At 34.7% G+C, this 15,185-nt stretch overlaps 1 protein-coding gene across 1 annotated transcript; it reads left to right on the forward strand.

Moving 5' to 3' along the window:
* Positions 1-4,619: 4,619 nt before the first annotated feature.
* On the forward strand, positions 4,620-12,803 carry LOC114759398 (receptor-like serine/threonine-protein kinase SD1-8). The gene is made up of 10 exons (XM_028948567.1): positions 4,620-4,748; positions 4,945-5,119; positions 5,253-5,490; positions 5,871-5,958; positions 6,103-6,286; positions 8,173-8,285; positions 8,436-8,646; positions 8,778-9,015; positions 12,270-12,408; positions 12,495-12,803. Exons 1-10 carry the CDS (start codon positions 4,620-4,622, stop codon positions 12,801-12,803), a joined length of 1,824 nt encoding a protein of 607 aa, XP_028804400.1.
* Positions 12,804-15,185: the final 2,382 nt, after the last annotated feature.

Raw genomic sequence — 15,185 nt, forward strand, 5'->3', positions numbered from 1 at the left:
ATTTAAACTCTTTCCCATATTCATAGTTTTATGTCTACCATTTTAACTCTAAATATTAAAAAGGATGCAATATTGCTACTATTAAATATAAATTATTTTTAACGTTAGTTAGTTGGACAATTACCCAAAAAAAAAAAGAAAGAAACTATAAATAAGTATCTTAAAAAAATTATATCAATTAAGTTCCAAAAATTATAATTAAATTCCAGGTGACTGATGTTATTTCTTACTCTTTGTACATGTGTGTATAGTAAAATAATGGATATATATATATATGTTCGCCTAGCTCTAGATATTTTTCTCAAACAGTGCAAAGATATTTTTCTGGAATTTTATTCAGACCTCAACAACAATGCCAAAAGTCTCATGGGGAAGAATGAAGACCAACGACTTTTAGCTTTGGCCACATCAATACGAGAAAGTCTTCACAGTGCCATACCGAAATTTTCGGATGTGTCTCTATCTCAATGATACCATCACTTTCCGGGACCCGTTTCCTTGCTCGGCGGGAGATGAGCACTGATGACTCATCTCCCAATGTGCATCATTTCATTAAGCAAAGAGCATAACGTATATATTTCCAAACCAAGTCGCTTCTTTGGTTAAAAAAAAAAAAAAAAACCAAGTCGCTTCTGCTGTGCTCCTAGGTGAATATTATTTCAGCCCAAATTGTACTGATAACTTAGAAACCTCCCAAATAATACTACGTTGCTACAATTTTACTCTGGATGTATTCTTTGCTTCTATTCTTTAATCTCGTTGAGAAAACAAAACCATCTAAACCCACTTTAAATTGCAGTTATATATAACAACAACAATAACAACCTGCATTTGACTCCATTTTAATATATATGAAAATATATATATCAATAAGATTGTTAGAGAATGCAAAAAGAAATCAAGATAAGAATCCTTTGATGCCTTCTTCTCGTAAAGGTTTGAAATTCGATACCTTCTTCAATTTGAAATTTTTTCTGCACTGAAATTCAACTTTTCTCCAATTTTCAATGGCACCAAGTGTGTTAATTCTCTTTCTCTTGTGACGGCTAGCACGGAAAATTTTTTTCCCTAAGAGCACAACAGAAGTGATGTGGTTTGGGAATATATAGGTTATACTCTTTGCTTAATGAAATGGTACACACTGGGAGATGAGCCATTGGTGTTCATCTCCCACTGAGCAAGGAAACGCAGTCCTCATTTTTCCCATGACAGCCATCGCATTAAATTGTAAAAGTCTCTCTGCAAATTGGTCAAGCATCATGTTAGAATTTTTTTTTTTTTTTTTAGTCCTGGTTTCTCTAAAGACACGTAAAATAGGTCTAATTCCTGCATTGCTAAGAAAGTCGTATAATTTTCATTTACTTGGGGGAGGGGGACCTCAAAGCCTTACTACCCACGCAAAGTAGTCTAAATTACATGCCCTTCGTGACTCTTCAACAATCTGGACCCGCAAACTAACGTTGTTCAGTAGGACTACACTGCACAAACAAAAGGAACTTAATGCAAACAGTCCTATACCTTTTGGACGACTCACCTAACCAATATACTCCTAAATATAATACCTATTTATCATATTTATCAGTTTTTTCTAAATTATCTCTATGGATACTCCGTCAATCATAATTAAGTAGAAGAATGAAGGAGGATATTAAGATAGATGATTATGATGTTTAAAAAAAAACATGTCATATTTCTTATAATTAACTTACCTAACTTCCTTAATCTAATCAAATTAGTTAAATAGCTTTTATATTAAGTACCAGATGCGTATCTAACATGTTAAGAGGTCTTATAAACATCTGTGTCCTTTTAACTCAGCTACAGTATAACCGACTTGACAAATTTAGCCCCAGCTTTATCCCTTGCTCCGTTACCACCATGAGCCTTATTCTGCGAAAGCCCTAGTTCTGATAAATGTTCCATTGTTTCTTCTATTGGTGCTTCATTCTTCTTGTCATTCCCTTCATAGAATAACTCCAAGCCGGCCCCTCAAAGACGGCGATGCTTTGCTCTCAGATGGAGGAATCTATGCCCTCGATTTTTTCACCCCTAGCAACAATTCAAGAAAGCGCTACGTTGGAATATGGTTTGCAAGATCCTCTAAACCAGTTGTTGTGTGGGTTGCTAATAGACAGACTCCTCTCAATAACACTTCTGGAGTTTTGCCGATTGATGTCCATGGAAACATCGTTCTCGTTTACAATGATACTGATTTATATAGGAATACCCCCATTTGGTCTTCCAATGTTTCTTTCTCATCTTTTAGTGATCACACCTTTGCCGAGCTTCAGGACACTGGAAACTTGGTTTTAATCAGGAATAAAGGGAGGCCAATATGGCAGAGTTTTGACTACCCTGGTGACACACGATTCCGTTCATGAAAATTGGGGTGGACCTGAGAACTGGTTTTAATTGGTCCATGACATCGTGGAAATCCCCAGACGACCCAGCAATGGGGGACGCGACTCACATAATCGACCCAACAGGTTATCCTCAAGTGTTCTCGCTTAAAAATGGAGCTCCATTTTGGCGAGGCTGGTCTTGGACGGGTCAGAGATTTAGTGGAATACCACAAATGACGCCCAACTTCATCTTCAACGTCACTTATATTGACAATGCCAATGATGTTAGCGCTGTGACCCGAGTCATGGGCCCTTCAGTATTCTTAATAACGGTGCTAGACAACACTGGCCATGTGACACGAACCATTTGGCGAGCTAAGGAGAATAATTGGCTCCAAGTTTGGTATGGTCCGACAGAGGACTGTGACCACTATCGTTGGTGCGGGTCGAATAGTAAGTGTGACCCATATAATATGAACAAGTTTGAGTGTGTGCGCTTGCCCGGCTTCGAACCCATGAACCCATATGAGTGGAATATGAGAAATGGGTCAAGTGGGTGTGCGAGGAAGAAGAATGTGTCCACGTGTCGTAGCGGGGAAGGTTTTGTGAAAGTGGCACATGTGAAGGTGCCAGTACATCAAAGGCACGTGTGGATAAGAGCGAGGGTATGAACTTGAAAAGTTGTGAGGAAAAGTACCTGAGGGATTGTTCGTGTGCAGCGTACACGAATGCGGATGAGGTCAAAGAAAGTGGGTGTTTGACGTGGCATGCTGATATGGTAGACATCAGAACATTCGAAAATGTGGGCCAATATTTGTATGTGCGTGTGGATGCAAACGAATTGGGTACGTTCTTTACTTTCACTTCTTTTTGGTTTTTGTTATTAACAGTACAAAATTAAATATAACTACTTTAATAGTGACAAAAAAACTTTTAGTAATATGAATGTAATATGTTTATTTGAGATCATATTATTTAATTTTAATAAAAACCATTTACGAAATTAAAAAATTAAAAAATTTATTTCTTTTTGAAACATGACCTTTTCTCTAAAATTTTTCTTCATTTAATTACTATTAATTATTTTTTAATTTTAAGAGATTAGTTAATGAGAATAGTATTTTATTTACTTTAATTGCAAAATTTATTTTGGTCATTTTATAACATTTTATGACATGCAGACTGATTATTATTTATATTGATGATATTTTAGCCTATTATCATTATTGATAGATTATATCTGCAACTGATCAAATTGAGAAAACTTATATGTGAAGCACAAATTGGGAAGATAAATAGTCTGAAGCGGAAGGTTTGTGGCCTTTAATGTGTCTCCCCCTGGTATCTGTTGTGATGTCGCAGCCTCCCGACCCTTAATGTGCCTCAAAATTTAAATTGTTTTTTGAAAAATCATAAAAATTTTAAAATTGCACTATTTCTTTTTTAATTCAAGATATCAGTATGTCACTAATTTTATGTAAAATTGAATCATCAAAAGAAAAATTAAATAAAATATTTGCAAAATTAGGATATCATAATAGATAATAGAGTATTAGAGGAATGCACATTTGAGGTCAAGCCTGAAGCTGAACGTTTTAGGCACGAATTCAAAATAAAGCGTCTTTATCCAAACCTATGGATAGATGGATCTTTAAATCTACATACTGGGTGCCCTATTATAAGAAGCATCATTTTCCCACACTAGTGAGAGCATATTCATTTAACTTCTCTCAGATAACACACACACACGCATCACATAGTTAGGATGACTTATCTCACAGGTTCTCATGTAACCTCGTTGTATGTTTTGGAGACACACAAAGTTGACTGACCTTACCGCCAACAATTTAACACTATAAGCTCTCAGGAGTATCATGATAATTCATGCGGAAAAAAAAAAGCATTTAAAGCTAATATGATTTGTTTGAACTCAAATTCCTCTTTGGTGAACTATTGTTTTCAGCTAGATATGAAAGGAAGCATTATGGTTCTCTTGGCAAGAAGGGGATGGTGACCCTCATAGTCATTTCTTTTTGCTTGATAACGTTCCCGGTGATCTCTTTCTTATGTTGGCTTGTATGAAAGAAAAGGAATCAAGGTGAGCTTTATTTCTATCTTTTTCCCCACAAATGAATTTCTTGAGTTAATACAATCTATACACTGCACATAAACTTACTAGAAGGTTTGTCTTTTCAATCTACAGTAGTGCTTAATTGGCTATATTACAACTCATCTCTTACGTTTTTTTTTCAATTTTTATTACACTCAGCAAAAAGAATGCCCGAAGAATATTTTTTTGATGGAGAAGACAATTCCAATTTAACTCTGTTTGCCCTAAAGGACATAGTTGAGGCAACAAACAATTTCGCAGATGCTAATGTGCTTGGAAAAGGTGGCTTTGGTTCAGTATATAAAGGTAGATGTTCTATGTATAAATAGTCTGAAATTTCATAAATTGCATTAACATTGTTTTCAATGCCATTAGCTTATTATTTATAGTAATGGTTTCATACAACAAAGATAAAATGCATAGCTTCATGAATTAAATTATGGCTCTTGACATCAGGGTCTACTTGAAGATGGAATGGAAATAGCAGTTAAGAGGCTATCAAAGTATTCTGGACAAGGCATTGAAGAATTCAGGAATGAGGTTACTTTAATTGCAAAGCTTCAACATAGAAATCTTGTGAGGATCTTAGGTTGTTGCGTAGATGGAGAAGAAAAGATGGTGGTATATGAATATTTGCCAAACAAAAGCTTGGACTCTTTCATCTTTGGTATGTCTCCTTTATCATTTAATTTTTCCATATATATAAAAGTTATTGTCAAAATTTTCAATTTTGGAAAAAAGACAGAACTGATCTTGCACCATTCTTCACTTTTAATATATAGTTTACCATTTTTATTTAGATCAAGCAAACAAACTACACTTAGATTGGAGGAAAAGATTTGACATCATTTGTGGAGTTGCAAGAGGAATTTTATACCTTCATCAATATTCAAGAATAAGAATAATTCATAGAGACTTAAAGGCTATCAGTGTCTTGTTAGATCTTGCAATGAACCCAAAGATTGCAGATTTTGGTATGGCAAGAATATTTGGTGGAGGCCAAACTGAAGCAAACACAAACCGTGTTGTTGGAACTTAGTAAGTACTCAATAGTTTATATCACTTCAGTTCACTAGCATTGCATTACACGTACACATTCTAGTTTCCGCAACTTCGAAGAATACTAGTAAAAGCTACATTTTGAAGTAATATTTCGTTGTGAATGATTTTCTACATATATTCAATATCTATATCTAAATAATGTAAATTTTGATGCTAGACGAATCCATTTTTCTTAGTCAAATAACATTTAAACACGAGCTAGATAGGTTTGTGATTTATTCCAGCCCATTCAAATTCAAAGTCAATATATTCATATGACATAATATGCTAGATATAACAACAAAACAATTCAACGCTACAAAATTAAGTATCTCTAGTTGAAATGATGATTGAAAATTTTCATTAACCTTTCACAGTAGTTATATGTCACTTGAATATGCAATGGAAGGCATTTTTTCAATAAAATCAGATGTGTACAGTTTTGGAGTTTTACTTTTGGAGATTGTTACTAGCAGGAAGAATAGTGGTCATTATGATGACATTACTTCTACTTTGGTTGGACATGTAAGTACAAATAATGAACAACTTGAATTAAGTTTGTTCTTTTCTAATAGTCTACTTACTTAATAATGAATTCAATCATTTCAGATTTGGAATCTTTGGAAAGAAAGTCGAGCTATGGAGATTGTTGATCCATCATTACTAGATGAAACATGCCCTGAACATGAAGTTCTGAAAAGCATCCAGATTCAGCTTTTATGTGTGCTAGACAACACTGGTCATGAGACACGAACTATTTGGCGAGCTAGGAGAATAATTGGCTCCAAGTTTGGTATGGTCTGACAGAGGACTGTGACCACTATCGTCGGTGTGGGTTGAATACTAAGTGTAACCCATATAATATGAACAAGTTTGAGTGTGTATGCTTGCCCGGATTCGAACCCATGAACCCATTTGAGTGGAATATGAGAAATGGGTCAAGTGGGTGTGTGAGAAAGAAGAATGTGTCCACGTGTCGTAGCGGGGAGGGGTTTGTAAAAGTGGCACATGTGAAGGTGCCAGATACATCAAAGGCACCTGTGGATAAGAGCGAGGGTATGAACTTGAAAAGTTGTGAGGAAAAGTACCTGAGGGATTGTTCGTGTGTAGCGTATACGAATGCGGATGAGGTCAAAGAAAGTGGATGTTTGACATGGCATGCTGATATGGAAGACATCATAACATTCGAAATTGGAAAATGTGGGCCAAGATTTGTATGTGCGTGTGGATGCAAATGAATTGGGTACATTCTTTACTTTTGAAAAGAACTTTTAGTACCATGAATGTAATATGTTTATTTGTGATCATATTATTTAATTTTAATAAAAACTATTTACAAATTAAAAAATTAAATAATTTATTTCTTTTTGAAACATGCCCTTTTCTCTAAAATTTTTCTTCATTTAATTAATATTAATTATTTTTTAAATTTAAGAGATTAGTTAATGAGACTAGTATTTTATTTACTTGAATTGTAAAATTTATTTTTGTCATTTTATAACATTTTATGACATGCAGACTGATTATTATTTATATTGATGATATATTAGCCAAATATCATTATTGATAATGATTGTATCTGCAAGTGATCAAATTGAGAAAACTTATATATGAGGCACAAATTGGGAAGATAAATAGTCTGAAGCGGAAGGTTTGGGGCCTTTAATGTGTCTCCCCTTGCCATCTTTCGTGATGTCCCAGCCTCCCAACCCTTAATGTGCCTCAAAATCAAAAAAATGTTTTTGAAAAATCATAAAAATTTTAAAATGGCACTATTTTTTTTATTCAAGATATCAGTATGTCACTAATTTTATGTAAAATTGAATCATTAAAAGAAAAATTCAAAATAAAATATTTGCAAAATTAGGATATCATAATAGACAATAGAGAGCATTAGAGGAAAGTATTAGAGGAATGCACATTTGAGGCTTCAAGCCTGAAGCTGAACGTTTTGGGCACAAATTCAAAATAAAGAAGCGTTTTTATCAAAGCCTATGGATAGATGGATCTTTAAATCTATACACAGCGTGCTCTATTGTAAGAAGTATCATTTTCCCACACTGGCGAGAGCATATTCATTTAACTTCTCTCAGATAATACACACACAGAGAGATATATATATATATATATATCACATAGTTAGGATGACTTCTATATCTCACAGGTTCTCATGTAACGTCGTTGTATGTTCTGGGGAGACACAAAATTGACTGACCTTGCCGCCAACAATTTAACACTATAAGCTCTCATAAGTATCATGATAATTCATGCGGGGAAAAAAAAACATTTTAAGCTTATATTATTTGCTTGAACTTAAATTCCTCTTTGGTGACCTATTGTTTGCAGCTAGATATGAAAAAAAGCATTATGGTTCTCTTGGCAAGAAGGGGATGGTGACCCTCATCGTCATTTCTTTTTGCTTGATAACGTTCCTGTTGATCTCTTCCTTATGTTAGTTTGTAATAAAGAACAGGAATCAAGGTGAGTTTTATTTCTATCTTTTTGCCCCACAAATGAAGTTGTTGAGTTAGGACAATCTATACCGACTAGAAGGTTTGTCTTTTCAATCTGCAGTAGTGATTAATTGGCTGTATTACAACTCATCTCTAGCGTTGTTTTTTGTTCAATTTTTATTTCACACAGCAAAAAGAATGCACAAAGAATTTTTTTTTTTTGAAGGAGAAGACGACTCCAATTTAACTCTGTTTGACCAAAAGCACATCGTTGAGGCAACAAACAATTTCGCAGATGCTAATATGCTTGGAAAAGGTGGCTTTGGTTTAGTATACAAGGTAGATGTTCTATGTATAAATAGTCTGAAATTTCATAAATTGGATTAACATTGTTTTCATTGCCATTAGCTTATAATTTATAGTCATGGTTTCATACAACAAAGATGAAATGCATACATTCATGAATTAAATTATGGCTCTTGACATCAGGGTCTACTTGAAGATGGAATGGAAATAGCAGTTAAGAGGCTATCAAGGTATTCTGGACAAGGCATTGAAGAATTCAGGAATGAGGTTACTTTAATTGCAAAGCTTCAACATAGAAATCTTGTAAGGATCTTAGCTTGTTACGTAGATGGAGAAGAAAAGATGGTGGTATATGAATATTTGCCAAACAAAAGCTTGGACTCTTTCATCTTTGGCATGCCTCCTTATCATTTAATTTTTCTATATATACAAAATTTGTTGTCAAATTTTTCAATTTTGGAAAAAGAGAGAATTGATCTTGCACCATTCTTCACTTTTAATATATAGTTTACCACTTTTATTTAGATCAAGCAAACAAGCCAAAGTTAGATTGGAGGAAAAGATTTGACATCATTTGTGGAGTTGCAAGAGGAATTTTATACCCTTTTCAAGATTCAATATTAAGAATAATTCATAAAGACTTAAAGGCTAGCAATGTCTTGTTGGATCTTGTAATGAACCCAAAAATTGCAGATTTTGGTATGGCAAGAATATTTGGTGGAAACCAAACTGAAGCAATCACAAACCGTGTTGTTAGAACTTAGTAAGTACTCGATAGCTTATATCACTTCAGTTATCTAGCATTGCATTACACGTACACATTCCTAGTTTCCACAAGTTCGAAAAATACTAGTAAAGTTACACTAGTATTTCGTTGGCAATGATTTTCTACATATATGCAATATCTATATCTAAATAATGTAAATTTTGATGCTAGACAAATCCATTTTTTTACTCAAATAACATTTCAACATAAGCTAGATAGGTTTGTGATTTATTCCAGCCTATTTATCACACCTCCTTTATTACCTTATTAATATCCATTGGAACCATTTAAAGTCATCATACAAGGTTGAAGGGTAAAAGAATTTCAACTTTAAAATTTCCATTTTCGGATTTCTGTACACTATTCACAGCAATTTGAGCCAGCTTTAAAAATTCACAACTAATTGTAGAAAAATTGAAACGGAGTGATTCCAAGTTCTATGAAAAGCTCTTGACATGCTCTTTAAAGGAAAAATAGTCATTGGTATCTAGATCTCATGCATCAGTCCCAGATTTCACTCAAAGTGGCACTATTCATTTGGTCATTTTTTAATTTTTCAGGATTTATGCCCAACTTTGGAAGGGTACTTTCTATAGAAAACTTCAAATTTAATAAATTACCACTTGTTTTAGAGATAAAAATGAGATCTATAGGCATGCCATGTTTCAAATCGAAATTCATCCCATTACTCAAAATTACTTGGTCAAACTTTGCTCCTAAAAAGTCAACCTCAAACTTTGCTCCTAAAAAGTCAACCTTTATCCTTTTTCTATACCATTCTTGCCTTTTCTTTTTCTTTTCCTTTCATCTAGCTTTTCTAATGATATGACACATGTTTAATCATGATTCCTTAACCAATTATTCACATGTAAAGCACCCTTATCACTGATACAACAATTCGATATAATTTCATACATGCACATAACAATGCATATAATTACATAGTATTATTTCAACAACAATATACTTCCTCCTCTTCCAAGTGAATCCCTTTTCTTTCTTCTTGCTCTCAGTGACAACATCTGAGATTCCTATTACTATTTATACATTGAGGGGAGTTAGATTTCATTGAAATCTCAGAAGCAATGAATTACAATCGTCAAGTAAATCAAGCAAGTATAATGTGACACGTTATAAAACTTCAAATATCCTCAAGTCACATAAAATCATATATGGCATGATACCAAAAGAGGAACATCAACAATTTCACATGGACATATTTCTATGCATTTGGCCAAAGCACAAACAAATGTCATAAAGTCAACCATTATCACCGTATAAATTCTTCAACTCAAGTAATCAACATAATCACAATAAACAAACAAGATAAACAATCAAATTATAATTCAATGCTACCTTTTATCACTTGATTAATTTGGTCTCCTTAAGGGATAATGATCCTCATCGATTCCTTCTCACAAAGCCTATTAAATCAAGCATTAAAATAGGCAACATTAATAGCCAAACCACTTAAACATAACACTTTCTCTTTAACTTAACATTTTCCCCATTTTTCTTGCATTTTTAACAAAATAATTCCTCCTTAAGAATCAAGAACATCATGACTCATTCCTACACAATTTTTCATGAGGAATTCAAATATGGAATCATATTTTTGAAAATCAAACTTCTTCCTCATGAATTACTCTTGCCCGAATAGGGGGTTTTAAGCTTCCAAAATTTTCATTTTTGATTCTAATGATTTTACACACTTCCCTTTAGTATATCCCTACACAAAAAACATATTTTAAACCCATTAGAATCATCAAATTAATGCAAAACAAACTCCTCCAGCAAGAACACCCCATTGGCTAAAATGAACATATAGAACCCTAGGTATATTTTCTTTCAAAAACCATTCCATATACAACTTGAACAAGCTTATTCCACTTGATATTTAAGGTTTTCTATCCTTCCATAAACCTTCCACGATCGTTGAAATGGGGTAGCATCTAGCCTTGGAATTTCAAGCCAAAAATCTAACTAAACTAGCTTGAAATTTAATGATAAGAGGGTTTAAGCATACCTTGATGCTTTTTTGATGTAACTTGAATGATTCCTTATCCAAAACCTCCACAAATTCAATCTCCCTTGGTCAAAAATGAAAATGGCAGCACCTCCCCTCTTTTTTCCAATTTTTCCAACATTTTCTTGTATTTTAGGAAGGGATATTTATAGAAAAACCAAGCTGCCTTTCCCCTCTGATTTTTGGACATCCAAAATGGCTGAAATAAGGTGATTTGGCAGCCATCAAATGCCTCATAGCTTCAGATCTATCCATATGTCCAAGCTCTAGATTATTCCAACAATTATCCCTTAATTTTGCATTTTATTTAATTAAAAATAGAGCTTTCTAGAAGAAGCACGAAATTGGGCTTGAATTGGGCCTAATATGGGCCTCACAAATTGTTTAGGCTGGTCCAAAAAGATAGCCCACAATCCAAATCAAAATCCCAAACCATTCCGAAACTTTATCAGTTACTATTCACTAGTAACATTTCATAACTTTTATAGACCTCCAAAAATTTATTTCTCTTCATGATAATTCACTTTTTAATATGAGAACATGGTCTGAAAATTTTCATAATTTTTTGCCTCCTCTAGGTATTTATTTTAAATTTTCTCCGATTAGGCCTCTATTGGTGTTACTGTAGGAAAATAAATTCCCTAAAATTAATTCCTGGACTTTCAAGGCCTAAAACCAATTTTATAAATTCAAATAAATATTTAGATGATTTTTTTCATATTTTTTTAGAATTATTGAGGCCTTTAACTAATTAAAATAATTATTTTCCTCCGATTTCCCAGTATTTTCCCAAAAACCTCCATTTGCGGGAAATTCCGTAACAATTTATTTTCACAATAATTCCACCTTTTGGGCCTCAACCAAGTTTCTAAAACCTCTAACTTATACTTTTACCATTTTTCGGGAATTTTCTAAAATTATTCTCCAAATTTCCCATTTTGCCTTTCCTAAACTGATAATTACGAAAATACCAGCCCAGACCTCATCAGGGTTTTACCTCAAAAGTTATTTTGTCTCCCCATCTAGTTTCTATATTAGACCTTATTCCAATTTTTAACTTCCTATGTCCAGGTAAAATTTCTCAGGATGTGACACCATTCAAATTCAAAGTCAATATATTCATATGACATAATATGCTAGAAATGCAAACAAAACAATTCAACGCTATAAAATGAAGCATCTCTAGTTGAAATGATGATTAACAAATTTTATTAATCTGTTGCGGTGGTTATATGTCATCTGAATATGCAATGGAAGGAATTTTTTCAATAAAATCAGATGCATGCAGTTTTGGAGTTTTACTTTTGGAAATTGTTACTAGCAGGAAGAATAATGGTCATTATGATGACATTACTTGTACTTTTGTTGGACATATAAGTACAAATAATGAACAACTTGAGTCAAGTTTGTTCCTTTCTAATAGTCTACTTAATGAATTCAATCATTTCAGATTTGGAATCTTTGGAGAGAAAGTCGAGCTATGGAAATTGTTGATCCATCATTACTAGGCGAAACATGCCCTGAACATGAAGTTCTCAAATGCATCCAGATTGGGCTTCTATGTGAGCAAGAATATGCAACAGATAGGCCTACCATGTCAGAAGTTGTTTTCATGTTGGATAATGACTCGACTCTTCCCCCTCCAAAGCAACCGGCATTTCTTTTCAAGAAAAATAAGTATTATGATTCAAATCCATCAATTAGTAAAGGAGTTAATTCAGTTAATAAGATGAGTACTACTGTGGTTGAAGCTCACTGAAAATCATCACTCTTATACTTAGTAATCCTCTTATAATGCTATGATGTGCTTGTGATGAAGTGATGGATATATTTTATGTTTTTTAAAACATTGTGAATGATAATAATGCATATATGCTTTTGCATTGAACTAAGTGTGAATGACATTGATGCATATGTTTTTTTTTACTATTGCGGTCATAAAATAAATGACGTATAAAACTTGCTTAGTTAACAAGCTTGGTTTTAGTTGTTAATTACTAGTGCTATTGGATATCTTCTTCCGTGTAACATTTTGCTACTGTGCATATATGGCATAGGCCCCAAATTAATAGTCCTTGAAATTTAGAGTTATAAGGCTAGACATAACCTCAAAATTAATGGAACAAAATTTTTTCAACTCTACTTTTGTTTCCTTTCATGTTAATTGCATAATTTGCTTTTGAAACCCTATGTGCGAGAGGTAATTATTGAAGCCCAATATGCACTCAAGCCTAAATAGCTACTGTCCATAAAGATAGGGTATGATTTGAGCTTTCCAGATGAGGTAGTTTTCTTCGGTAAGCTTAGTGGTGACATAGTAGGGAAGATGGGAAGGTGGTGTAGACATGGTGGTGAGAGAGGACGATGGTGTGTGTGGTGGTATGGTGGTGGAAGAGACGATTGGAGAAGGAGACTAAGACATTTTAAGCAACTGGGGCTATAGCTCTGATACCATAATGAGCAAATGTGAGAAACAGAACGACACAAAAGAGATGAAAGGAGACAGGATACACATAGTAACACTCGACAAGTATTGTATTCCTCATTAGCACCCAATACAAGTGTGCCACATAGAGATACAATAAAGTGCTCAATGGAAAAAGTCCTTTTGAATTGCTATTTAAAGCCAAACCGGACTATAACTTGCTAAAATTTTTTGGCACTGGTTGTTGGCGCAATTTACGGCCTTATATGCCCCACAAACTTGCTCCCAGATCTCTTTTGTGCGTCTTTATTGGCTATGCTCCCAACCATCTCAGTTATCTTTGTCTTCATATTCCCACAGACTAAACCTATATGTCCAGGGACGTTATATTTGATGAATATCTATATCCTTTTTCCAACCAAGGCCCACAAATTGAGCCCATCCTTCCTACCACTACTAATCTGCCTCCTCTACTTCACTAGTCCATTTCCTTGAACCTAGGCCCATATCTCTCTCCTAACCCTTGGCTCTCTCCCCAAACCTTCTCCTTACCCGCCACTTCACGCTACTCCTTCACCCTTATCGTCTTCTTCCTTTGACACTTCCTCGGCCTCCACCACACCTACACTGGCGCTGCTTCCTCCTCCCCCTTCTCATCCTATGATCACGCATTCCAAGGCTAACATCTTCAAGCCTAAACCTCTCCTACCCAAATTTGTCTCTTCTGCCTGACCACGTGCCCACATTGCCTCGTTAACCTCGTCTTCTCCACCCGTCGTACCCACCTCCATCACTCAAGCTCTCAAATCACTTCAATGGACTCAAGCACTCCAGGCCGAGTTCGATGTGCTCAAATCTAACTGAACATGGTCTCTTGTTCCCTTCTCAACCTCCATGAACATTGTAGGTTGCAAGTGGGTTTTTCGCAAACAAATTTCTGGTCCACAGTTACCTGGACAAATGCAAAGCTCGCCTTGTGGCCAAAGGCTTTCATCAACAACTGGGTATAGATTTTTTGGACACCTTTTCTCCTGTGGTGAAGCCTGTTATTGTCCGCCTTATCTTATCTATTGCTATTTTAAAAGGCTAGACTATTAACCAGAATGACATTTAAAATGCTTTTTTTTCATGGTTTTTTGGATGCTGATGTTTACATGCACCAACCCCTTGGTTTCGTTATTATCCTTATCATGTTTGTAAACTTAATCGTGCTATCTATGGTCTCAAACAAGCTCCCTGAGTTTAGTTTGCTCGTTTAAGCTCTAAATTACTTGAATTGGGTTTTTCTGCATCTAAGTCTGACTCCTCTCTTTTTATCTGCCGTAATTCTCAATGCACTATTTATGTCTTGGTTTATGTTGATGACATTATTGTCACTGGTTCCTCCTCTGAAGCTGTTCAATCCTTAATCTCTGCTCTCAGTGTCTTTTTCCCTGTCAAAAATCTCGGCCCCATTCATTACTTTCTTGGTGTTGAAGTTCTTCCTTCCGCCTCTCGTCTTCTTCTTTCTCAACGGAGATATATCTTAGATCTTCTCTCCAAAGCCAAAATGTCTTGTGCTCGTCTCGTTACCACCCCTATGTCCTCCTACACAAGGCTCTCTACCCATAGTGATCATGACTACTTTGATCCTCATTTTTACAGGAGCATAGTCGGCAGCCTTCAATATCTTAGCTTCACCAGACCTGATACCACCTTTGCTATCAATTGAGTTTG

This window comes from Neltuma alba, unplaced genomic scaffold (genome assembly GCF_004799145.2).
Source record: "Neltuma alba isolate B1F8T4 unplaced genomic scaffold, ASM479914v2 tig00010840_pilon, whole genome shotgun sequence".
NCBI lineage: Eukaryota > Viridiplantae > Streptophyta > Magnoliopsida > Fabales > Fabaceae > Neltuma > Neltuma alba.